At 46.3% G+C, this 25,902-nt stretch overlaps 1 protein-coding gene across 2 annotated transcripts in view; it reads left to right on the top strand.

The window, feature by feature from the left end:
- LOC106585690 (intermembrane lipid transfer protein VPS13A) overlaps positions 1-25,902 on the top strand; it is a 71,819-nt gene continuing 45,917 nt past the window's right edge. For both annotated transcript variants that reach the window (XM_014172179.3, XM_014172180.3), the window contains exons 1-42: positions 1-250; positions 2,858-2,901; positions 3,007-3,049; positions 3,199-3,294; positions 3,408-3,509; positions 3,750-3,859; positions 3,991-4,050; positions 4,362-4,421; positions 4,537-4,617; positions 4,733-4,790; positions 5,009-5,136; positions 5,451-5,557; positions 5,785-5,956; positions 6,674-6,736; positions 7,006-7,138; positions 8,330-8,424; positions 8,566-8,708; positions 9,197-9,398; positions 9,668-9,782; positions 10,093-10,229; positions 10,821-10,953; positions 11,111-11,228; positions 12,002-12,146; positions 13,379-13,463; positions 13,605-13,783; positions 13,916-14,072; positions 14,734-14,813; positions 14,986-15,045; positions 15,179-15,371; positions 15,691-15,807; positions 17,994-18,097; positions 18,382-18,549; positions 18,833-19,140; positions 19,402-19,549; positions 19,696-19,846; positions 19,952-20,076; positions 20,193-20,362; positions 20,941-21,185; positions 21,359-21,678; positions 21,832-22,194; positions 24,226-24,327; positions 25,574-25,726. In XM_014172179.3, the coding sequence (XP_014027654.1) occupies positions 151-250; positions 2,858-2,901; positions 3,007-3,049; positions 3,199-3,294; positions 3,408-3,509; positions 3,750-3,859; positions 3,991-4,050; positions 4,362-4,421; positions 4,537-4,617; positions 4,733-4,790; positions 5,009-5,136; positions 5,451-5,557; positions 5,785-5,956; positions 6,674-6,736; positions 7,006-7,138; positions 8,330-8,424; positions 8,566-8,708; positions 9,197-9,398; positions 9,668-9,782; positions 10,093-10,229; positions 10,821-10,953; positions 11,111-11,228; positions 12,002-12,146; positions 13,379-13,463; positions 13,605-13,783; positions 13,916-14,072; positions 14,734-14,813; positions 14,986-15,045; positions 15,179-15,371; positions 15,691-15,807; positions 17,994-18,097; positions 18,382-18,549; positions 18,833-19,140; positions 19,402-19,549; positions 19,696-19,846; positions 19,952-20,076; positions 20,193-20,362; positions 20,941-21,185; positions 21,359-21,678; positions 21,832-22,194; positions 24,226-24,327; positions 25,574-25,726 (5,673 nt within the window). In that variant the 5' untranslated portion in view covers positions 1-150. The remainder of the gene's footprint in view (positions 251-2,857; positions 2,902-3,006; positions 3,050-3,198; positions 3,295-3,407; positions 3,510-3,749; positions 3,860-3,990; positions 4,051-4,361; positions 4,422-4,536; positions 4,618-4,732; positions 4,791-5,008; positions 5,137-5,450; positions 5,558-5,784; positions 5,957-6,673; positions 6,737-7,005; positions 7,139-8,329; positions 8,425-8,565; positions 8,709-9,196; positions 9,399-9,667; positions 9,783-10,092; positions 10,230-10,820; positions 10,954-11,110; positions 11,229-12,001; positions 12,147-13,378; positions 13,464-13,604; positions 13,784-13,915; positions 14,073-14,733; positions 14,814-14,985; positions 15,046-15,178; positions 15,372-15,690; positions 15,808-17,993; positions 18,098-18,381; positions 18,550-18,832; positions 19,141-19,401; positions 19,550-19,695; positions 19,847-19,951; positions 20,077-20,192; positions 20,363-20,940; positions 21,186-21,358; positions 21,679-21,831; positions 22,195-24,225; positions 24,328-25,573; positions 25,727-25,902) is intronic.

The following is a 25,902-nucleotide window of genomic DNA, read 5'->3' on the forward strand; positions in this document are numbered from 1 at the left end:
TCGATTATTTTGGAATCGACTCCCCACCACTACTCTACTGACGCAACCAAATGCTTGAGAAACAGGACTAGGCGCGACAGGTAGCTAGCTAGTCAAGATTAACTTGATGTAAACTAAACATGGTGACGGAGAGGTGAACGACACAGCAACATGGTCTTCGAAAGCGTGGTGGTAGATGTCCTAAACAGGTTTCTGGGGGACTACGTTGTGAACCTTGACACCTCACAACTCAAGCTCGGGATTTGGGGAGGTAACGTTACTTTGACGATTAAGTGTTACAATTTGCAAGACAACGGGCACACTATTTTCACGGCACTTCAATACGAAGTGATTTTCGATAGCCCTGGTCCATTTCCTAACCTGTTACGAAAAAGTCACTTCGGTACTAGTATCGAAGTGCCGTGAAAAGAATGTTTCCCAGAGTAAGACAATGCTGGTTTGCTGAGGGCAAGTATTGCTACTATGCTTGCTTGTTAAGATTTTGTAGGCAACTGGCTAGCTATTATGAGGTTTTATTTGCTAACTAGGTAGCTACGTTTGCGAGCCTACATCCGTCAACTAGCCCAGGTAGCCATCTTCACAGGTTTGCTCGCAAGCCCTACCCCCTCAAAAAAAAGCCAACGTTTTTTGTTTGGCTGGAGTCCAAGTGTGGTCACGCCCGTTTCTTCTTATTATTTGTTTTCTTCTTCTATGGTATAATGGCGTTCGCAACAATTAGAAGTGCATTCCGCCACTTACTGTGCGGGTGGATAATAACGATCCCAAAAAGGAAAACATTTGAGTAAAAATAAATAGACAAACTATCAAAAAATAAATAAATTAAACAAAATCTACCTGCTTTTCTGTAAAAAAATCATTCTAATCAGGTCCCAATACAGGCTCAGAAGCCTCCTGTGAGGGCTGGACATTTCATAGGACAATATTCCTTGTAGTGCTTCTGCCTTGAAGTCTTGGAGCCCCAAAAACTGATATGATATCAGTTCTGTGATATGATACCAGCTTCTTAGACTTCTTAGACACTTGTGCTGTACAATTGATCACTGTGGCTATAAATGCCACAAAATCCACCTTTTTCACAGTGAGTGTATCCAGATCACTTGATTGACTTAAAAAACAAGCAACTGGTTGCAATGCATCCACCGCCATATCTTCAACACTGTTGCCTCTTGCCCCTTTGACTCTCTTCACCGACCTCCACATAGGAGAATCGTTACGCAGCCCTGATCTTTGACACCTCGACCTCCTTCATCCCAACAGGGCACTCAAGGCAATCCGGAGTATGATCCCCACCACAGTTGCAACATTGTCCATTCACAGATTATTCAATATCATACTTCTCCCATCTGCAAACATTTGACACGTGGCCAATTTTGCATATTTTTTATATTGAATGTTATCAGCTCTTCAACCAAAACCTAATATTATCTGAGTGAACAAGTAACACAACAATTACATACTTATTTAATTTATTTCATAAACAAAGTTATGCAACACCCAATGATGCTCTGTAAAAATGTATTGCCCACTTACACTCAATAACTGGTGCCACCTTTAGCTGCAATGACTCCAACCAAACACTTCCTGTAGTTGTTGATCAGTCTCTCATGTCCCTGTGGAGGAATTTTGGCCCACTCTTCCATGCAGGACTGCTTTAACTCAGTGACATTTGTGGGTTTTCATGCATGAACTGCGCATTTCAAGTCCTTCCACAACATATCAATTGGGATTAGGTCTGGACTTTGACTAGGCCATTCCAAAATGTCTAATTTGTTGCTTTTAAGCCATTTTTATGTAGACTTGATTGTGTGTTTTGGATCATTGTCTTGCTGCATGACCCAGCTGTGCATCAGCTGTGCTTCAATGGATGGCCTGGCATTCTCCTGTAGAATTCTCTGATACAGAGCAGAATTCATGGTTCCTTCTTTTAAGGCAAGTGGTCCAGGTCCTAAGGCAGCAAAGCATCCCCCAACCATCACACTACCACCACCATGCTTGACCATTGGTATGAGGTTCTTACTGTGGAAGGCAGCTTTTGGTTTTCGCCAGGCATAATAGGACCCATGTCATCCAAAAAGTTTATACTTTTGAATCATCTGTCCATAGAACATTCTTCCAAGAGTCTTGATAATCATCCAGGTGCTTCCAGGTGTTTTTGGCAAACTTGAGTCAACTTTTTGTACATCACATCATGGGTCCCCTTATGCCTGGCGAAAACCAAACAAAGCATTCCACAGTAAGAGGCACATACCAACGGTCAAGCATATCAGAGAATTCTACAGGAGATTGTCAGGTCATCCGTCTGTGAGCTGAAGCTGAAGCGCAGCTTTGTCATGCAGCAAGGCAATGATCCAAAACACACAATCAAGTCTACATGAAAATGGCTAAAAAGCCCAAAATTTGAAATGTTGGAATGGCCTAGTCAATTTCGGAATGGTCTAATCCCAATTGAGATGATGTGGCAGGACTTGAAATGAGCAGTTCATGCTTGAAAACCCACAAATGTTACATTTCTGCATGAAGAGTGGGCTAATATTCCTCTACAGCGATGTGAGAGACTGATCAACAACTACATGAAGCATTTGGTTGCAGCCATTGCACCTAAAAGTTGCACAACTAGAAAGATATGAAACTTGGGGTTGTAAGTCCAAGGCTTGACACCTTGCCAACAGACAGAGCACATGATAACAAGGTGCCGCTTGCCAGTATTTGTATAGTGAAATGAGGCAAAGTTATTTGTCAGCTTAAGCTCAGCCCTATATGTTTCCAACCTCATGGTACTATGTATCTATTAGCGCTGTATATTCATGTAACAGTGTTTCTTGAGTCTTTTTAAACCAATATGCTTTTTTCCCCCTAGGTGATGCTGTGCTCAGAAATCTTGAAATAAAGGAAAATGCCTTGGTAGGTTTTACATGAATGGCTAGGCCTACTGCTAAACGTATCAGTTGTTCATTATGTAGGTACATTGACATTGTATTGTGCTGAATAGTTTTGTTCTGGTTTCAGAGTCAACTTGACATTCCTTTTAAAGTAAGAGCCGGACATATAGGTAAGATTTGTACGATGACTCTCAACCCAACACCTACCGTAACCCTATGAAATTTACAATAGTGCCTCCCTCCTACTCACTCTTTCTCACTCTTCAACCTCTTTCTATTTGTTCTCTCCCTCTGCTGTGTGTGTGTGTGGTTCTGTCAGGACGCTTGGAGCTGAAGATTCCATGGAAGAATCTGTACACCCAGTCAGTGGAAGCTACACTGGATGGAGTTTACCTGCTCATCGTGCCCACAGCCAGTGAGAACCTGACCGTATCACCGATATGCATGAACCCTAGCTGTAGTGTGTGTGTGTGTGTGCACGTGTCTTTGCTTTTGTTAATGGGTAGCCTATGTCTTTGCATGTTTCAGGTATAAAGTATGATGCAGAGAAAGAGGAGAAACAGCTTCAGGAGGCTCGTCAGAGGGAGCTGCAGAGGATCGAAGAGACCAAACAGAAAGCAGCGGAACAAGGTCAGAGTTCATGTGTCTGTCTGTTTCTGGCAGTTAGTTACAATATTATACATTTTGAGTCTTTGTAAGTAATGTATAGCTTCAAAATGTTTAAAACCGTCATGTGCATCTCAGACTGTCAGTCAGTGTTTACATTTCCCCAGACGCACCCCTTGGCGGGGCTGCCTTTGGGTTAAAACACAGACTCAGGACTGTGACTTTAATGCATGTGTTCTTATATCATGTTCATTGGTGTCACAGAAAACCCTGCACTTGAGAAACAAGACACCTTTGTGGAGAAACTGGTGACACAGGTGATCAAGAACCTTCAGGTGAAGATCTCCAACATCCACATCCGCTATGAGGATGACGTGAGTATTCTGCCTAGTGTACTACAGTGGTACTACACTAGTACTACAGTACTAGAACTATGTATATTACTACTGTGTTGCATTACTGTAAGTTTCTTTCTCCTCTCGTCTCTTTCTCTCTTCTTTCTCAGGTCACCAATCCCAAATGCCCATTATCATTTGGAATGTCTCTACAGAACCTCAGCCTTCAGGTAATGTGTGTGTCGCCTTCTCATGAAATCTGTCATTCATGGTGGATGATGTACAATCTAAATTGCAGCGGTTCGATTTAGTTAACGTCTGGATGTGGGATATGTGATGTTGTCGTGGTTAAAGGGATAGTTCACCCAAATTACAAAATGTATTACTGGTTTCCTTACCCTGTAAGCAGTCTATGGACAAGGTATGACAGCAATCCATGCTTTGGTTTTGTTATGGTTGTGGTCAGAGTTATGGTCTATTTGTGGTCTGATGCTGAAACAGTATCACGTAACTTCTCAACCCCAAAACTGTTACCCCACAGACAGCAGATGAGAACTGGAAACCTTGTCTTCTGAATGAGAAAGCCAAGCTGTTTTTCAAGGTAGAGTATTCTTTACAGCAATGGTTATTCTGTAGATGAGATTTACATACATTATGACACTATTATACTGTCAACAGCATTCTAAGCTGTTTTCTGTTGTGCTTTTTCCTCTCAGCTTGTCCAGTTGGACAATCTCTTTGCCTACTGGAACGTGAACTCAACGCTGTACTCCAATCACATGCCAGACGAGGCCCTAGTGAGTGACCGTGTCATCATTCAGCACCGTTGCTGAGCGGTGAGTCTCTTAAGTGAGAGTGATGTCTATCTATGATGTCTAATTAAGTGTCTCTTCCTGTCTGTCGTTTCCACAGAGATGCCTCCAGAACAGCATGGATATCTACAGTTCCACCCCCATGAAACACGATTTCAGTGAGTGTTGCCTAGTCGATATAGGGGTGTGACATCATTCATCGTCTGGATCAGTCTTGGTATTCATGTTGCCATCCACCTGATACAGGGAATCAAATCAGTCATTTGAGTGTATTGTAATTGAATACTTTTTCTCATTATTTAAACCCACTGTTGAATTGTTGTTTAATTGAGTATCATATCCTTATTAACCTAATTTTCCTGTTCAATGCTTGCAGTTTTTCGTCCGATAACGGCCAATGCGAAGCTGAGCATGAACCCCCGGTCAGATGTAAACTTCTCTTCACCCAAGGTAGACTTGGTAGTAAACCTGAGAGAGGTGGCCGTGGAGCTGAACAGGCCACAGGTGAGACGGGAGAGAGGCCATGAAAGAGAGAGCGAGAAAGGGCTACATTTTCTTCGAGCAAAAGAGCACATTTGGCCAAAAAATACTGTAAAACTCATTAGAATCTGCATTGTGACTTCAACAATGTGCATAATAAGGAGGGGGGCTATTATTTAACCACAGTGAAGGACACTGATGCATGCGATTTCCACAATTTTGCTATCCTGTCTATTTGAAATGTTACAGTATTTTTACCAATATAAAAATTGGGTTTATTATTTCTGTCTCTGTCTTCTTCGTTGACCCCTGAACTCTGACCACTTCCCTCTCTGCAGTATATCAGCATTCTGGAGCTCCTGGGCTCGGTGGATATGATGTCACGCAACCTGCCGTACAGGAAATACCGGCCGCAATTCCACGTGCACACCAACGCCTACATATGGTCAACACTCACTCTTTTGTTTCTTATAGAAAAAAATACTTAAACCCTTTTCTCTTGATGTATTGATGACAATTGTGTTTAATGTTTAGGCAGTGAATGATAATTGTGTAATGTTGCATGCCACCCAGTATAAGATTATTAGACACATTCTTCCAATCAATTGAGTTACAGTGATGTACACAGACTAGGCCCATTGTGACTGTCACTCTGCTTGTGTTTTCATCTAGGTGGCAGTATGTGATTACGGGCATCATGGAGGTGGACGTGAAGCCACGGCTGCACATGTGGTCGTGGCAGCGCATCCACCACCACCGGCACACAGTCAAGCGTTACAGAGCGCTCTACAAGTCCAAGATCACCAACAAGAAGCCCACTGAGAAGCTGCTCAGGGAAGTGGAGGTGTGTGGAGATCAGGGTCATGTTCATTAGGCACCAAATGGAAGAAAACTGACAAACAGGAAGGGACTACCTGGACTTGTCCAATACATTTACATTTTTTTAACATTTTAGTCATTTAGCAGACGCTCTTATCCAGAGCGACTTACAGTAATGAATGCATATATTTCATTTCATGCATTTTAAATATATATCTTTTTTTGTACTGGTCCCCCGTGGGAATCGAACCCACAACCCTGGCGTTGCACACACCATGCTCTACCAACTGAGCCACATTAAAATGCATTAAAATGTTCCATTGCAAAAGGTTTTGAAACATTTTCCGTTGCGTTCCCTAAAGAGCGGAACCCAGACCTGCATTCAAATAGTATTTGTTTTGTTTCTAAAACTTAAGCAGTGCTTGATTGAGCTTGCCTGGCTGTAATTTGACCAATGGAATACTCTCCAAAGTTCAAGCCTCGCCCATCTGGCACTTCGGGCTGACTCAATCAGGCGCTCGAAGTATTTAAAAGAAAGCAAAATGCTCTTTGAACCCAGGTGTGGTGGAGATTGAGAAGGGCCTACTCCTCCCTCACTTTCAGAGTTGCAACCCCAGTCTTTTTCTCTACTCTGCTGCATTGATTGATGGACATTATGTAATTGATGAAGTAATAATTTATGGATTCCCATAACGGTCCGGGAACTGTTTTAATGGATCCATCTTTCCCTCCATGTGCCCAGGAGACTGAGCGAACTCTGGATATTTTTAACATCACGCTGGCCAGGCAGCAAGCTGAGATGGAGGTACGGATTGAGCTATCTGTTGAATTATTCCTAGCTAACTACCTCTCTTCTCTGCATCTACTGTAATGTGTTTAGCCTGTCTGTCCATCAACTAACTCATTTGTTAAAAATGGCAGTAATGCATGACTGAAATAACCCTACTTAGTCACACTGCCATAGCGTAACCACCAGTGCAACGTGGTCACAGTCTAACTAACTGTGGTTCCAGCTCATGGTTGTGGCTGAGGCGTTATGTGTAGACTGTTACCATCATTGGTTGGTTGTTCCAGGCGAGCAAGGCGGGTCTGCGTATCTTTCGTCCGGGGGTGAAGGTGGAGGAGGAATCCCAGGGCTGGTTGGGCTGGATGTGGTCCGGCTGGTCAGGAGATGACGGCGCCAAGTCCAAGGAGGTCAAGACTGGAGGTGAGACTGCCCACATACCCAATCACCATGCTCCATTTTGTACATACATTCTTATTGAGACATTTCACGTTTGATACAGGGTTTCACTTTGACTGATAAATAAACGCAGAATGTCTGTTAGTACCAGCATCCTGCCACAGCTGCAATCTTTTTGGCTTGCAAGCTTGAAGTAGGCCTTGGCTAGCTAAATGCCATTGTAGGCCTAACAAGTACAAACCTAGCTACAAAAATCGACAATGGCAAAACAAGGCACTTGAAAAGATCCCATACTGATATTGAGGTGGAGAATTCCTGTCAATCCACTGTGCATGTTGTTCCTCGGCCTAGTCCTTTAACGTCCATTGTCCAGGACGCTGTCGCTCCTTTCTGCAGAATCCTCTGACACAGGTGAAGCACGGTTGGAGTTTAGAAGACCGCATCAGCAAATGCGTTCTGAACCAACCAAACATTTATTTTATTGGGAGAAATCGCCAGCAAATCAAAGTTGTTACTTTGCAAAGAGATGCATGGGCACCGTGAGAGAGTGTCATTGGATTTAGACAGACATATCAGCAATAAATGAGATTAAACGAGTAGGCTACGAGGGCACCAATGCTTAGTCGTCTACAGCTCACCTTGCCTCTTTTCTCATTGGACAAAAACAAACTAACCAACCCGCTATGATAATGTTAAGGCCACCGTGCTAATCATTCAGCTGGTGTCAAAATGATATCATCCGTGCGCATTGTGTGATTTTAACCAATTATGAGTAGGCATTGCCTATTGTCTACTAAGTGGTTGATGATGTCATTGGAAACACTTATCTTCCTCTATCTTTTTTACTACAAAACATAGAAACGTGTCATTTTCACATGTTGATGTGCTGAAGATGATGAATATGAAGTAAAACATGTTTGACATTTCCCTTTATCCCTGTCCTGTCCCACCCTATGAATTATCAAGTATTGAATCATGTTGATGACAAGGTGCTCATGATGATGATGATGGTTTTGGACCAATTATGTCGATATGTCTATGACTTGGATTTAATTGCGCACTTGGAATTGCATTTAGCATTTTCTTCCCTTTTGTAAAGTTGATTTGAAATGATCTTGTTGATAAGGCGCTTCTGATGAGGATGATGTTTTAATGTTTGTTTTTGTGAAGCTAGACAAATTGTATGGACAATAAAAAAATCTTTATTCTCCTCAGCTTTTGGTGAGCTTATGACTCCTGCCGAGAAGGCCAAACTCTACACCGCCATTGGCTACAGTGAGGTAGCTGTCAATCACAACCTGCCAAAGAACGTGAGTGGCTACTGTATATTTCCTACACATTGTAGTGCAGTACAGCAATCCCTGGTGTCTTCCAAAAGAGATATTTGGATATAGAAAGATAACCCAGGACACTATTCACAATCTCTTTTCCCTCTGATTTTGTTTTTGCAGTTTGAGGACATTAAGATACATTTTCACATGAAGAGAATGTCTTTCTCAATGAAAGACAACAAGGATCAGAATGAAATCCTCAAGGTCACAGTTGAAGACCTGAAATCCATGCTGACCCAGAGGCCCGGAGCACAAGCCATTAAGTACGCACAGTACACGCTCTGGGGTGTGTTCAGTGAGGGGAAATGTTCAGAACGATGCACACAAAAATGAAGAGCTGACATGATGCCAAATTTTACATGACAGAATATCATATCTCTTCTACAAAATATATTTATAATCGGTAACTGTACACTTGTGAACAGTCCCTGCATTTAAATACTTTCCTCCTCCTTCCCTGTTGTAGTGCTTTATCAATGGGATATTGTTGCCAGGTTTTTGTTGTCGTGCCATAGTCCAAGAGCAAACTTGAGAACAGCTGACGACACTATTTTGCGATGCTCGGTTTGTCGGTATCTCTCTCTTTCTCCCCCTTTGCTTTTCCCTTATCTCTCTCCCCCTTTCTCGCTCTCCCCCTTTCTCGCTCTCCCCCTTCTCTTTCTCTCTCTTCCACTGCTTCCTCCGCTCTCTTCCACCACCTCTCTGCCCCTGGTTCTGATGCTGCTGATGTTGTTGTTGTTGCTGCCCTCAGACTGTCGGCCAAGCTTAGTCTGTTTGAGGTGAAAGGACTGGCCAATAATCGGCCTGCGCCCACGCTGCTGTCGTCAAGGAAGGCTGCCACGGTAACAGGGACCCCCCTGCTTGACATTCTGTTTGAGACCAACCCTCTGGATGAGAGTGCTGACCAGCGGCTCCACGTCGAGTCCCAGCCTCTGGAAATCATCTATGACGCTGTTAGTGTTTGTGTTTTTGTGTTTGTGTGCGTGTGTGTGTGTGTGTGTGTGTGTGTGTGTGTGTGTGTGTGTGTGTGTGTGTGTGTGTGTGTGTGTGTGTGTGTGTGTGTGTGTGTGTGTGTGTGTGATTGTGTACCTGTTTACATGACTATGCCAGTTGTTCCTCGGTTCAATCTGGCGTGGAGTTGTTAGAACAAAAATTCGCACCCCCTGTTGCTGTGTGTGTTTGCATGTGTAACAACATGGGTACCTGTGTCTCCCTCCGGCAGGTGACGGTGAACAGCATGTCTGCGTTCTTCTTGCCGCCTGATGACCTCCAGCTAGACGAGCTGACCAACGCCACTCTCATGAAGCTGGAACAGTTCCGAGACCGCACCTCCACGGGTCAGAGCCCCGCCTCTAGCTCTGACTGACAGGCCACACTCACTTTCCTGGGCTGAAACACAGCACTGATGGATTTGTTTACATGTGCTGCAGGCCCAAATATAGAGATCTATTCATTTATTTTCTATGGACATGGAGGTTGGTGAGGTAACCTTATGATTAATCAGCCAGGATATACGCCTCATTGACCTCAATCTCCAATCCATACTTCTTATTTCCTATTGACAGACACCCCTCCCTCCCCTTTCATATCCTATATTATGTAAGAACGTGTTGAAGTATGCCGTCCATTATATGGTGTTGTCTGCAGGGCTGATGTACGTGATTGAGACCCAGAAGGTTCTGGATCTGAACGTCAACCTCATGGCCTCCTACGTGATCGTGCCCCAAACCGGCTTCTACGACTCCACCCAGAACCTCATGCTATTGGATCTGGGTCACTTCAAGGTAGGTCACTTCAATTGACACAGCACACGTGTTTGTGTAGAGACAGCGGTTCGATCTGACGAGTGAGTGAGAGACGATGTACGGAAAATTTGAGAACTGTGATTGATCCTATCATGTTGCTAAATGTCACTTGCCTAATAAGGTAACCACTGAGCAGACTTGCCTTACTGTTTAGTTTACTAGCTCCGAGCAGCCGAACCCTGCATAATAAACGACCTCACCCAGGTGTGCTATGACAGGGGTTTTCAAACTGGGGTCCATACATTTTAGCTTTGTTTTGAAAAACAATTTGGGGTATTTTTGTATGTGAAAAATGATTAGTTTATGAATATTGCTAGCTGCAACAGAATACCATCATGGAAACCATTTTTATGTCTCTATGTCCAGTAGGAAGGAAGTTAGAGGTAGTTTCACGAGCCAATGCTAACTTGCGTTAGCACAATAACTGGAATCCTACAGGAACATTTGGCATACTAGCTGTTCCTGTTCATCCGACTCTGGGGTAGCAGATAAAAAGGGCTTTATTGCCTGGGCAACGGTCCCTGGGAAGAAAAGTTTGAAAATCCCTGTTCTATGGCGTTGTATTATCAGGTGTCAAGTCTGAGCAGAAAGGGGCTACCCCAGCTCTCTGTAGGGAGAAGAACTATACAGGACATCATGTCCCAAGCCTACGACAGCTTCAACATCAAGCTCAGCAGCCTACAGTTCCTCTACAGCGAACCAGGTACACACACACGCACACAATTATCTGCCCAAAATGTGTCATGTGACACAACTGCGCAGGGAAGTCGTTTTCTGTAGCTTATTGTGTTCTTGCGTTGTGTACTTAGATAGAATATAGCTAAATTAGGCTTAACAGTGGTTGTTGTGTTGTGTATTAGACGGGGACTGGAGGAAAGCCCGTAAGATGAAGCAATCGGCCCTCCACATCCTGGAGCCTGTCGATGTCAAGGTGGTGTTCAGCAGAGCCATGGTGGTCACAGACTCACGCATGCCCAAGTAAGAGGGGGTGGAGGAGGTGGGTGGGTGGGTGGAGGAGGAGGAGTGGGTGGGTGGAGGAGGTGGGTGGGTGGGTTCTGGGGTGGAGAGAGAGGGGTGGGTGGGTTCTGGGGTGGAGAGAGGGGTGGGTGGGTTGGTTCTGGGGTGGAGAGAGGGGTGGGTGGGTTCTGGGGTGGAGAGAGGGGTGGGTGGGTTCTGGGGTGGAGAGAGGGGTGGGTGGGTGGGTTCTGGGGTGGAGAGAGGGGTGGGTGGGTGGGTTCTTGGGTGGAGAGAGAGGGGTGGGTGGGTTTTGGGGTGGAGAGGGGTGGGTGGGTTCTGGGGTGGAGAGAGGGGTGGGTGGGTTGGTTCTGGGGTGGAGAGAGGGGTGGGTGGGTGGGTTCTGGTGTGGAGAGAGAGGTGGGTGGGTTGGTTCTGGGGTGGAGAGAGAGGTGGGTGGGTTGGTTCTGGGGTGGAGAGAGAGGGGTGGGTGGGTTCTGGGGTGGAGAGAGAGGTGGGTGGGTTCTGGGGTGGAGAGAGGGTGGGTGGGTGGGTTCTGGGGTGGAGAGAGAGGTGGGTGGGTGGGTTCTGGGGTGGAGAGAGAGGGGTGGGTGGGTTCTGGGGTGGAGAGAGGGGTGGGTGGGTTCTGAGGTGGAGAGAGGGGTGGGTGGGTTCTGGGGTGGAGAGAGGGGTGGGTGCGATGCCTTTTTTGGACTACCACTATGTATAATCGTGTTTATCAAAAAGCTGGTCAGATGAATGATATGAATAAAGTGTGTGTGTGGTGTGTGTGTGAGGTTTAAGATCTTCGGGGAGATGCCTCTCTTGTCTCTGAGGATCTCTGATGATAAGGTGCGGGCCGTGCTGGAGCTGATTAACAGCATCCCGCTGCCGGAGAGCAGGCCGGCGCCGCGCCGCCCAAACACACACTCTACACCTAAGGTACTAACTACTGGGAGTCTCTCTGCCTGTCTGTGGGTTGACTCTCTCTCTCTCTGCCTGTCTGTGGGTTGACTTTGTCGGGCTGTCTCTGGTGTGACTCTCTCTGCCTGTCTGTGGGTTGACTCTCTCTCTCTCTCTGCCTGTCTGTGGGTTGACTCTCTCTCTCTCTCTCTCTCTGCCTGTCTGTGGGTTGACTCTCTCTTTCTCTCTCTCTCTCTCTGCCTGTCTGTGGGTTGACTCTTTCTCTCTCTCTCTCTGTCTGTCTGTGGGTTGACTCTCTCTTTCTCTCTCTCTCTCTGCCTGTCTGTGGGTTGACTCTCTCTCTCTCTCTCTCTCTCTGTCTGTGGGTTGACTCTTTCTCTCTCTCTCTCTCTGCCTGTCTGTGAGTTGACTCTCTCTCTCTCTCTCTCTCTCTCTCTCTCTCTCTCTCTCTCTCTCTCTGTCTGTGGGTTGACTCTTTCTCTCTCTCTGCCTGTCTGTGGGTTGACTCTCTCTCTCTCTCTCTCTCTCTGTCTGTCTGTGGGTTGACTCTCTCTCTCTCTCTCTCTGTCTGTCTGTGGGTTGACTCTCTCTCTCTCTCTCTCTCTCTGTCTGTGGGTTGACTCTTTCTCTCTCTCTCTCTGCCTGTCTGTGGGTTGACTCTCTCTCTCTCTCTCTCTCTCTCTCTGTCTGTCTGTGGGTTGACTCTCTCTCTCTCTCTCTCTCTCTGTCTGTGGGTTGACTCTCTCTCTCTCTCTCTCTCTGTCTGTGGGTTGACTCTCTCTCTCTCTCTCTCTCTGTCTGTGGGTTGACTCTCTCTCTCTCTCTCTCTCTCTCTCTCTCTGCCTGTGGGTTGACTCTCGCTCTCTGCCTGTCTGTGGGTTGACTCTCTCTCTCTGCCTGTCTGTGGGTTGACTCTCTCTCTCTGCCTGTCTGTGGGTTGACTCTCTCTCTCTGCCTGTCTGTGGGTTGACTCTCTGTCTCTCTCTCTCTGCCTGTCTGTGGGTTGACTCTCAGTCTCTCTCTCTCTGCCTGTCTGTGGGTTGACTCTCTCTCTCTGCCTGTCTGTGGGTTGACTCTCTGTCTCTCTCTCTCTGCCTGTCTGTGGGTTGACTGTAATGTCGGTTGTTGTTTTGTGTGTAAATAGATTTCTATTGGGTTGTGTGTGTGTGTGTGTGTGTGTGTGTGTGTGTGTGTGTGTGTGTGTGTGTGTGTGTGTTCGTGTCTAATTTCTGCTTGTTTTCCTTCCGCAGGCTGCAAAGCAGTCATACACCCCTCAGCTAACCCCCAGGCAACCAACCATGGCTGAACTGCGAAACTCCCTCATATGGGAATCAGGTGAGAGACATGCATGCACACATACAGCCCATACAGCCCATTACAAATCGATCTCTGTACTTTACGCATACACACAACTGTGAACATGACAGACGTTAGTGTGGCATTAGCATTTAAGTGTGTTTGTGTGTGTGTGCGCAGGCTCAGAGGAGGACCTGTTCTACGATGCTCCCAGCTCTCCTATAGGCGACAGTCCGTTCTTCCCCAACAACATGCCCAGCCCCCTGCAGCGCTCCGACTCGGTCAAGAGGAGAGGACTGGTCAAGAAAGACCCCAAGAAGAACATGACAGAGTTCCTCATGATGTTTGAGATCAACAAGGTATGCTTAACATAATATACATCTGTGTGTGAGAGAGTTCTTAAACACTTCATTTAGATGTTTTCACTCTGATTGCTAATAAAGCTGCGTGTGTGTATGTGTGTACTTGAACTCCCTCATTCTGCTGTCTAGCTGTCTGTTCAGCTGTGTCGTCTGGCTAGAGGTCAGGAGGTCACAGTGTTACACCTGGACGTCGAGCGTCTCGGCACCGAGCTAAAGATTCGCACCTTCGACATGACATCTAACACCTTTCTACACGAGATCTGCCTAGAGTGCTCAGAGTATATGGGTAGGTGAGGGGGTGGGTGGGAATTGTTGTCTCTTAAAGGTAGGCCTGTCAACTAACTGATCCAGAAATTCACTATCAAAAATGTATCTTAAAAATGTCAATATTCAAATAATAGTTTTGATATAATTAGCGTAAATTTACATAAATACGTACATGTAAAAAATCTGGGTCTTACAGCCTTCTCCACACCAGCTCTAACATTAGGGGAGACGCCACAAAAGGTAGCCACACTTGAATGTGCCTGTTTATGCCATTGAAACCAGCATTTCTCTCCTGTTCTATTTTGTTTTTCAAATGAACTTTATTCCGTTGTCCACTACATTCAAAGGTAGTAATCTAGTAATGTTTGATAGCAACCTATTCTAGTTGTTGCATCTTTACATCACTCCTCTTTTAACATATGTGTGACCTGAAATCGCTTGCATGTGGTGTGTTTTCAGAATGGTGTTTTTCCCTCGATTGCATTTTTGGAACATTAGCAGGACGGCTCTGTGCACCTTGCTGCGTTTGGAATGTGAAGAAATGATTGTCTAGATCATTATGAGATAAACGTGACATGCTGCTTCCTCATTGTTGGTGGTTGTATGGGTGTGGCATGTCTGCAGACATCTCTGTGTGGTTTTGGTGTGATATGATTTTCTGGTTTGATATACTTGTCCAGATTCAGAGGAGAAGAAAGTGCACCTGATCACCACTCTAGACAACACAGAGGAGGACCTCCTCACATTGGAGTACACTAAGGTACACACACACACACACACACACACACACACACACACACACACACACACACACACACACACACACACACACACACACACACACACACACACAGTCAACACTGTTTCATGCATTCTTCATCCAATGTAGATTAACAGTAGAGCAGGTCTAAAAGCTTCAATGTCTCTTTCAGGCTGATAAGAACGGGCCAGAATTCAAGTCTCAGTACAAGAACACTGAACAATCAGTAACGGTAAGATCTTACAATACAATTGTGTTAACCCACGTTTGGAACTTCAACATGATGTTGATTTGAGCTCAGTACTCTGCTCAGTTGTGTTAGTGTGTTCATTGTGGTGGTGGTGTGTGCGTGAAATCTGTCTCAGGTGAACTTCTCATCTCTGGATGTACACCTGCACACGGAGGCTTTGCTCAACGCCATGAACTTCCTGAACAGCCTCCTCCCCCCGACCAAGGAGGCGGTGCCTAGCAAGGAGGAGCTGCCCACAATCCCAGAGGAGGACGAGGGAGAGGGGGAGGAGGGCGAAAAGGAGGAATCGGCCGTTGCAAAAAGAACATGTAATTATCAATTTCAATGTTGAAATGTATTAGAATTTCATGAATCAAGTTAGTTGAAAGTGGAAGAGACTTTGGTTAGGTAATATACCTCCTGTATATTTGTTGCATGTAGAGATATTGAGTAGACACGTGTCCTCCATGTATTCTCCTTCTAATACGTAGCTAGCTAAACCAAATGTAAATTCTCTGCCATTGTATGGATCACTTGACGTTTGATGTATTGTGATGCAAACAAAATCATCTTCACATCAAAGCGTCTTTTAAGTTTGAACGAAGGAACTACTCTTTCATCACTGTCTCTCTGCCCCACTCTCCTCAGCTTCTAAGAAGTCAAAGTTTGAGGACGTGGTGAATTTGCACATCAGAGCTGATCTCAACTGTCTGAAGGTTTTCATCCGAGGCCAGAGCCACATGATAGCAGAGATCCGCATTGAGGGTAACACAAGTCACCGTCCGCAACACAAGTCACCGTCCGCAACACAAGTCACCGTCCGCAACACAAGTCACCGTCCGCAACACAAGTCACCGTCCGCAACACAAGTCACCGTCCGCAACACAAGTCACCGTCCGCAACACAAGTCACCGTCCGCAACACAAGTCACCGTCCGCAACACAAGTCACCGTCCGCAACACAAGTCACCGTCCGCAACACACGTCACCGTCCGCAACACAAGTCACCGTCCGCAACACACGTCCGCAACACAAGTCACCGTCCGCAACACAAGTCACCGCAACACAAGTCACCGTCCGCAACACAAGTCACCGCAACACAAGTCACCGTCCGCAACACAAGTCACCGTCCGCAACACAAGTCACCGTCCGCAACACACGTCCGCAACACAAGTCACCGTCCGCAACACACGTCCGCAACACAAGTCACCGTCCGCAACACAAGTCACCGTCCGCACACAAGTCACCGTCCGCAACACAAGTCACCGTCCGCAACACAAGTCACCGTCCGCAACACAAGTCACCGTCCGCAACACACGTCACCGTCGCAACACGTCACCGTCGCAACACACGTCACCGTCCGCAACACACGTCACCGTCCGCAACACACGTCACCGTCCGCAACACAAGTCACCGTCCGCAACACAAGTCACCGTCCGCAACACAAGTCACCGTCCGCAACACAAGTCACCGTCCGCAACACAAGTCACCGTCCGCAACACAAGTCACCGTCTGCAACACACGTCCGCAACACAAGTCACCGTCCGCAACACAAGTCACCGCAACACAAGTCACCGTCCGCAACACACGTCCGCAACACAAGTCACCGTCCGCAACACAAGTCACCGCAACACAAGTCACCGTCCGCAACACAAGTCACCGTCCGCAACACAGTCACCGTCCGCAACACACGTCCGCAACACAAGTCACCGTCCGCAACACAAGTCACCGTCCGCAACACACGTCACCGTCCGCAACACACGTCACCGTCCGCAACACAAGTCACCGTCCGCAACACAAGTCACCGTCCGCAACACAAGTCACCGTCCGCAACACAAGTCACCGTCCGCAACACAGTCACCGTCCGCAACACACGTCACCGTCCGCAACACAAGTCACCGTCCGCAACACACGTCCGCAACACAAGTCATCGTCCGCAACACAAGTCACCGTCCGCAACACACGTCCGCAACACAAGTCACCGTCCGCAACACAAGTCACCGCAACACAAGTCACCGTCCGCAACACAAGTCACCGTCTGCAACACACGTCCGCAACACAAGTCACCGTCCGCAACACAAGTCACCGCAACACAAGTCACCGTCCGCAACACAAGTCACCGTCCGCAACACAAGTCACCGTCCGCAACACAAGTCACCGTCCGCAACACAAGTCACCGTCCGCAACACAAGTCACCGTCCGCAACACAAGTCACCGTCCGCAACACAAGTCACCGTCCGCAACACAAGTCACCGTCCGCAACACAAGTCACCGTCCGCAACACAAGTCACCGCCCGCAACACAAGTCACCGCCCGCAACACAAGTCACCGCCCGCAACACAAGTCACCGCCCGCAACACACGTCACCGCCCGCAACACAAGTCACCGTCCGCAACACACGTCATCGTCCGCAACACACATCCACAACAGCTGCATGCATGAATTATGATATTGCATGCAATTATGTGTTTGTGTGATTAGATGTGTGGACAGGACATGCAAGCACACACATTATAATGATGCTAGTCCTACCTTGTGGTAAACATGAAGAAATACTCAGGCCACTGATGATCTTTTCCTATTGGCTCTGGAACTGATATCAACACACCTTTGTTGTGCCCCACCATGAAATCGGAGGGGGGGGGGACTATGGATCTGTCGCCGTCCAGTAGTATGTACGTTAGTTAATCACGCGATGTCGCAGACACCGCTGGCCCGATTTTGACAAAACGTTGGTGGATGATGTGCCATACCATAGAGATATGGCATTTACAAAAGTACACTGATTGGCCAAAGGGGGCGCTGTAGTAATCAACTGAAGTTCCAAACTTTGAACAAGCTTGCATCATTCGTTATTTGTGGGGAACAACATGTTTACTGTTGCCTTGTTTTAGACTTGTTCTAGACCTAGACCTGCTCCTCAATGTTCTGCCTCTTTGTTCTATGTTCCAGGCCTGGTGTCGGAGGTGCTGATGAGGAGAAAGGCGGTCGAGGTTCTGGCCAACCTGAAGAACATAGTCATTCTGGACTGTGATAAGGAGGCACTGTATAAGCAGGTAGCTCAGTGTTTTCCTTTGCCTGCCCTAACGAACACGACCCAGCAGTCATTGACTACCATACTCACAAGGCTCACTCATGGCCTCCAGTATCCAAAAAGGATCAAATGAAAAGTTGACATATCAAAATTTGAACAAACGGCAAATCCCAATGTCACCTAATGTTTACCATTTTGTTTTACTTTAGCGATGTTATTTTCCCAGTAAAAGGGCCACATTCACGAGAAATTATGATTGTTGTTTTTGCTTTCTGCTGCTATATTTGTACTGCGTCTGCATCCTAGTGTGTGTCCATAGCTGATAAGGAGGTGTTTGCTTTCCGCATGGTGAACCACACGGACGCCACTGAGGGCGATGCCTATCTAGACATGGGTAAAGTGGACACCAGCATCTCCCTGACGGTGGGCTGCATCCAGGTCATCTTCCTCAACAAGTTTGTCTCTTCCATTCTGGTAAGAGACACCATCTCTCTTAACTCCACTTAACTATCACCTATCCTTTTATGTGCTTCAAAAATTCAGCTGCCAACAACACTTTTCCAGGGTGTCGAAAACCATGGCCTTACTTGTAGTACCGGTACCAAAATGCCCCAGAACCTACCAAGCCTAATCACATTCGGTGCACTTTTTCGGTTCTGGATTGTCCTACGTCATATGACCATCGATGAGCACTCTGTAACGTGACTGCTCTTTGTCCCACCCCTTCTCTTCCTCCTCATTCACCTCTCTCCCCCAGGCCTTCATCAACAATTTCCAGGCGGCCAAGGAGGCCCTGGCTGAGGTGACGGTGCAGGCAGCGGAAAAGGCAGCCACGGGGGTGATGGAGCTTGCTGAGCGCAGCACGCGCATCTCTCTGGATGTAGACTTCAAAGCTCCTCTTGTCTTCCTGCCGCAGTCATCCTCCTCCACCAACGTCACTGTGGCTGACCTCGGTATGGTCACGGTCAAGAACTGCTTCGCCTTGGTCGACTCCCAGACGCATGTTAAGATCCCTCCCATCATCGACACCATGACCGTGGGCCTCAGTGACCTGAAGATGTACAGGTGAGACAGAACAGGGTTGCTATTACAGCACACCAGTAGTCAGCCAATTCTGTTTACGGAATCAGAATTAAACCTCATGGATTCGCAGTTGTTTAAAGTGAACGGATGACTTCATTTGTTCACAGGGATGTGAGGTGTTTCTTGACAATAGACATATTTCTGTGTGTTTCAGTTACTTTTGTATATCTGGTCCATCCCTGGATGTGCAGAAAATCACAACCTGTAAAGCCGTTTGTTTGTTTGTTGTGTTTGATTGTCCAGAACCACCTTTGAGAAGGGGAGATTTCAGGGGGAGATCCAGGTTCTGAAGCCGGTCAACCTGGACCTGTCCATCCAGAGGAACCTGTCAGCCTCCTGGTACCACAGCATCCCTGACATAAAGATCACTGCCCACCTCAAACCTATGAATGTGAGTGTGTGTCTGTATGTGTGTATGTGTCCGTGTGTGTGTCTGTGTTAGTTAAAGACAACTCTCAATGAACAAGAAATGTTAGTATGAAATGATGGTAGTTGATACATTTGTGTAAAGGGGTGGGTGTGTGTTTGTCTTACTAGCTGATCCTGAGTCAGGATGACATGACGGTGGTGTTGAGGACTCTGGGTGAGAACATGTCAGAGACGTCAGACGCTGCTTCCCCTCGTCCTCCTCCGTCTACAGTGGACCGCTCCGACACTGCCACTACCAAAGGCTCGCAGGGCACAGGAGGTACTGGTACTATCCCCACCAGCGATGAGGACTGTTGGGTTGAATGTGTGTGTGAGTCTTAATATTTGGATGATTATTGATAATCATGTTGAACCCTGTCTGTAGGCAACATAGTGGTAACTGCTGCAGTGGTGGAGACCCAGACGAGCACTAAGCTGAAGAACACACTCAAAGTAGACTTCAAGTTTGACTCCATGACTCTGGTCCTGTACAGCCCCAATGGGACTGAGGTGACTACTGCATCACTGCACACCTTCACAAACACTATAATTGACCACAGAAAACTCCATCCGCTTAGATATTCTTACCAAAAAGTGTGCGTCTCTGCCTATGTGTCTGTATCCAGGTGCAGGTGTTGGACTCCAGGGATGATCAGCTGATGCTGGCTGAGTTCACCTTGGGAACTATCTCTACATCTGTCCACATGTTCTCAGACGGATCCATGAAGGCCTCCGTCAAACTCACAGACTGCCTGCTAGACGACAAGAGACGCAGAGTCAAGAATATCACTGCCAGGTAAAACACACACACACACACACACACACACACACACACACACACACACACACACACAGTTACCTTGGTACTAAGCCTACATACACATTCACAGACACTGGGAGAGATACCGCAGAGTGATGTGTGTGTACTGTGAACATATGAGCGTGTGGCTCAGTGCTGGTGTTGATGTACGAGGCTCAGTGTGTGTTCTCCAGCGTGGCATAATGTTCATCACTGCTTCACCATCTGTCTGTTCACATAGGACTGTCACACGGCTAAGATGAATGGCTTTGGTTAGCAACCCCATGATAGTCAAAGCAGCTTTAATTTAATCTCGCACTCCCAGTTCATCAAAACCCATGAGTATTTCCATCTGGTATGTCAATTGTTTTGAGAGAATGGAATCTTTGAATCTGTAGAGTAGAATAAAAAGTTACTCACTCTTCAATGTAACATCATATGACAAACAGATTATAAGGTATTTAGTGCACTGATGGTAGGGTGTGTTATTAGGACCCTTGCTGTAGGGATTGTTATTATTGCTCTTTCTGTAGGAATCATCATGTACACCTGTCCCTCTGGCCTCTGTCTGTCAGGATGATGGCGATTCGTCCGAGCGCTGAGAGGAACGTGATGGTGGAGGTGAACTACAATCAGGGGCGTGAAGGCACCTCTCTGGAAACGGTGGTGCAGGACGTCTACCTCTGTGCCAGCATGGAGTTCCTGCTCACCGTGGCCGACATCTTCCTCAAGGCCAGCCAACAGGGTTTCTCCTCAGCCGCCCCCAAGAACAGCAGCACTAAACCCACAGTTACAGCCACCGCCGCTTCCAAGGAACCTGGTACGATACATTCACATTTCACACTACACAATATTCAAAACAAATGTCATGTTTGTACGACATCCAATTAGTGCAAAGTGAAATGTCTGATAGTTTCACTCCGTTTCTGACAGTTTTCTTCCATTTGATGCCTAATGAACACACCCCTGCTTTCCTCTCTGTCTGTACTCCAGCCCCAGTGGCAGTCAAGTCGGAGATGAATGTTCTGGTGAAGAACCCAGAGATTGTCTTTGTGGCTGACCTGACGCGTGCCGACGCCCCAGCCCTGGTCATGACCATGGAGTGCGAGCTGGTGATGAAGAGCAACCCGGATGGTCAGCTGATGACGGCAGTGGTCAAGGACCTGAAGGTGGTGGCCTGCCCCTTCCTGAGGGAGAAGAGGAGGAACAAGGAGACCACTGTGCTGCAGCCATGCCAGGTGTTCTTCAAGAGCACACAGTCCTCCACCTCCCCGCAGGCCATGGAGGTCTCCATCAAGGCACTGACACTCAAGGTAGGCCACGGCCAAAAAACGGAACAGGAAGAAGCATCTCACTAATAAAATACCTTATTGTCACTTTTTCTTATGTTTTTATTTCTGGCACAGCTGCCAAAACCAGAGTGATGTGTCTTACATTCCATTCTCCTCCGTGCCCCCTTCCCACAGGTGTCGCCCATCATCATCAACACAGTGATCACCATCCAGTCGGTGCTGAGCCCGGCCGGTGCAGACATGCCCCAGTCGGAGCTGGAGAGCCCCGTGCCCCCAGACCTGTGGGAGCGCCGGTCCTGGCAGGACCTCAAGCTGTGGTTCCTGGAGGAGGAGGGTAAAGACGAGGATGCCCAGTCCCTGGTCCGGCTGATTCCCCAGGGTGAGTCCCTGCAGGTGGCCATTTCCTCCATCTGCCTGACCCTGGAGGCTGGGGTGGGCCACCGTACCGTCCCCATGCTGCTGGCCAAGTCCTCCTTCCACGGGGACGTCAAGAACTGGAGCACCCTCATCAATCTGCACAGCCAGCTCAATCTGGAGGTCAGGCACTGCACATCTCTGCATGCGACCTCTACACTACCTCTATACAACATCTACAAAACCTTTACACATCCACACAACATTTTCACAACTTCTACACAACCTCAATTCAACTAAAACATACAGTTGAAGTTGGAAGTTTAGATACATCTTAGCCAAATACATTTAAACTCACAATTCCTGACATTTAATCCTAGTAAACATTCCCTGTCTTAGGTCAGTTAGGATCACCACTTTATTTTAAGGCTGTGAAATGTCAGAGTATTAGTAGAGAGATTGATTTATTTCAGCTTTTATTTATTTCATCACATTGCCAGTGGGTCAGAAGTTTACATACACTCAATTAGTATTTGGTAGCATTGCCTTTAAATTGTTTAACTTGGGTCAAACGTTTCGGGTAGCCTTCCACAAGCTTCCCACAATAAGTTGGGTGAACTTTAGCCCATTCCTCCTGACAGAGCTGGTGTAACTGAGTCAGGTTTGTCAGGTTTGTAGGCCTCCTTGCTTACACACGCTTTTTCAGTTCTGCCCACACATTTTCTATGGGATTGAGGTCAGGGCTTTGTGATGGCCACTCCAATACCTTGACTTTGTTGTCCTTAAGCCATTTTGCTACAACTTTGGAAGTATGCTTGGGGTCATTGTCCATTTGGAAGACCCATTTGCGACCAAGCTTTAACTTCCTTCCTGACTGATGTCTTGATGTTGCTTCAATATATTCACATAATTTTCTTCCCTCATGATGCCATCTATTTTGTGAAGTGAACCAGTCCCTCCTGCAGCAAAGCACCCCACAACATGATGCTGCCACCCCTGTGCTTCACGGTTGGGATGGTGTTCTTCGGCTTGCAAGCCTCCCCCTTTTTCCTCCAAACATAACAATGGTCATTATGGCCAAACAGTTCTATTTTTGTTTCATCAGACCAGAGGACATTTCTCCAAAAAGTACGATCTTTGTCCGCATGTGCAGTTGCAAAACTGTAGTCTGGCCTTTTTAATGGCGGTTTTGGAGCAGTAGCTTCTTCCTTGCTGAGTGGCCTTTCAGGTTATGTCGATATAGGACTTGTTTTACTGTGGATATAGATACTTTTGTAGCTGTTTCCTCCAGCATCTTCACAAGGTCCTTTGCTGTTGTTCTGGGGTTGATTTGCACTTTTCGCACCAAAGTACGTTCATCTCTAGGAGACAGAACGCGTCTCCTTCCTGAGCGGTATGACGGCTGCGTGGTCCCATGGTGTTTATACTTGCGTACTATTGTTTGTACAGATGAATGTGGTACCTTCAGGCGTTTGGAAATTGCTCCCAAGGATGAACCAGACTTGTGGAGGTCTACAATTTTTTTTCTGATGTCTTGGCTGATTTCTTTTGATTTTCCCATGATGTCAAGAAAAGAGGCACTGAGTTTGAAGGTAGGCCTTGAAATACATCCACAGGTACACCTCCAATTGGCTCAAATTATGTAAATTGTCCTATCAGAAGCTTCTAAAGCCATGACATCATTTTCTGGAATTTTCCTAGCTGTTTAAAAGGCACAGTCAACTTAGTGTATGTAAACATTTACATTTACGTCATGTAGCAGACGCTCTTATCCAGAGCGACTTACAAATTGGTGCATTCACCTTATGATATCCAGTGGAACAACCACTTTACAATAGTATATCTATATCTTGTTTGGGGGGAGGGGGGGGGGTTAGAAGGATTACTTAATCCTATCCCAGGTATTCCTTAAAGAGGTGGGGTTTCAGGTGTCTGTTTCAGGTGTAAACTTCTGACCCACTGGAATTGTGATACAGTGAATTATAAGTGAAATAATTTGTCAAAAAACAATTGTTGGCAAAATTACTTGTGTCATGCACAAAGTAGATGTCCTAACCGACTTGCCAAAACTATAGTTTGTTTACAAGAAATTTGGGGAGTGGTTGAAAAACGAGTTTTAATGACTCCAACCTAAGTGTATGTAAACTTCTGACTTCAACTGTGAGTTTAGTCAGACTGCATTTGGTGTGCTGTAACATATTGTTGTGTGTTTAGGTTCACTACTTCAACGAGGTGATGGGGGTGTGGGAGCCTCTGCTGGAGCCCCTAGAGGACGAGATCAGAGACAGCTTCAGATCCTGGACTCTGGGATTAAAGGTGACCCTTAAAGGTCGACTTTGGGCACGAAAAAATGGTCCAACTCTGCCTCTTACTCAATTTTCTAACAGAAATGGGTTGTGCCTTTGGTGGTTCATCGATGTGTCATTCTGGTCATGCACGCCGCAACAAACGTAGCTAGTTCGTTAGCTAAGCTAGCCACTGTAGCAAATAACATTTTATTGGTCACATACACATGGTTAGCAGATGTTATTGCGAGTGCAGCGGAATGCTTGTGCTTCTAGTTCCGACAGTGCAGCAATATCTAACAAGTAATCTAACAATTCCACAACAACTACCTAATACACACAAATCTAAGTAAGTAATAATGTAATAAGAAGTTTGGAATGAAGTATGGAATATATAAGAATATAAGAATATAAGAATATAAATATATGGATGAGCGGCATAGGCAAGATGCAATAGATGGTATAAAATACAGTATATACATATGAGATGAGTAATGCAAGATATGTAAACATTATTATAGTGGCATTATTAAAAGTGACTAGTGATCCATTTATTAAAGTAGCCAATGATTTCAAGTCTGTATGTAGGCATCAGCCTCTATGTTAGTGATGGCTGTTTAACAGTCTGATGGCCTTGAGATAGAAGCTGTTTTTCAGTCTCTTGGTCCCAGCTTTGATGCACCTGTACTGACCTGGCCTTCTGGATGATAGCGGGGTGAACAGACAGTGGCTCGGGTGGTTGTTGTCCTTGATGATCTTTTTGGCCTTCCTGTGACATCGGGTGCTGCAGGTGTCCTGGAGGGCAGGTCGTTTGCCCCCGGTGATGCGTTGTGCAGACCGCACCACCCTCTGGAGAGCCTTGCGGTTGTGGGCGGTGCAGTCATACGGTGATACAACCAGGCGGTGATACAGCCCGACAGGATGCTGTCAATTGTGCCTCTGTAAAAGTTTGTGAGGATTTTAGGTAACAAAAAGCTAGCCAGTAACTCTTTCAGTATGTGTTGACGTCATTTCACGGGATTTGTTTTTGGACGGAAGCTGTAGAGATGTTTTTAAGCATTAAATTACCTGGTATGATAGTGCATTGATCAGTTATACAGTATAAAACTTTTTTTAAAGATTTTTTTGCCCAAAGTCAACCTTTAAAAAATCTCTCATTCACACCACACACACAAACTCACAAACACTGTCCCATGTTCCACACACATCGCTCATCCAGATAGTGTAAACACACTATCCACCACACACTTAACGGCCATGATTTCCCCCAACTGCAGATGAAGAAGAAGCCAGTAAAGTACTCCGGTATATCAGATGAGGTGGACTGCAGCATCCCAGACTACAAGACTATCATCAGCATCAGCAGCAAGGACCAGCTCAACATCACCCTCTCTAAGTGTGGACTGGGCATGCTCAGTAACCTGGGCACGGTAAGTCAATGACGTCACACACCAGCACTCTTATATGTGCTATTCTATTGGCTAGCTGAAAAGATACCTTTTTTGTGAACAATTTTTTGAATTATTTTATGTAATCACGTAATCTATACTGTCAATAATAATCACAATAAAACATTTTAACTAAATAACTTTTTATGTCTACGTGC

Source organism: Salmo salar, chromosome 24 (assembly GCF_965601325.2).
Source record: "Salmo salar chromosome 24, fSalSal1, whole genome shotgun sequence".
NCBI lineage: Eukaryota > Metazoa > Chordata > Actinopteri > Salmoniformes > Salmonidae > Salmo > Salmo salar.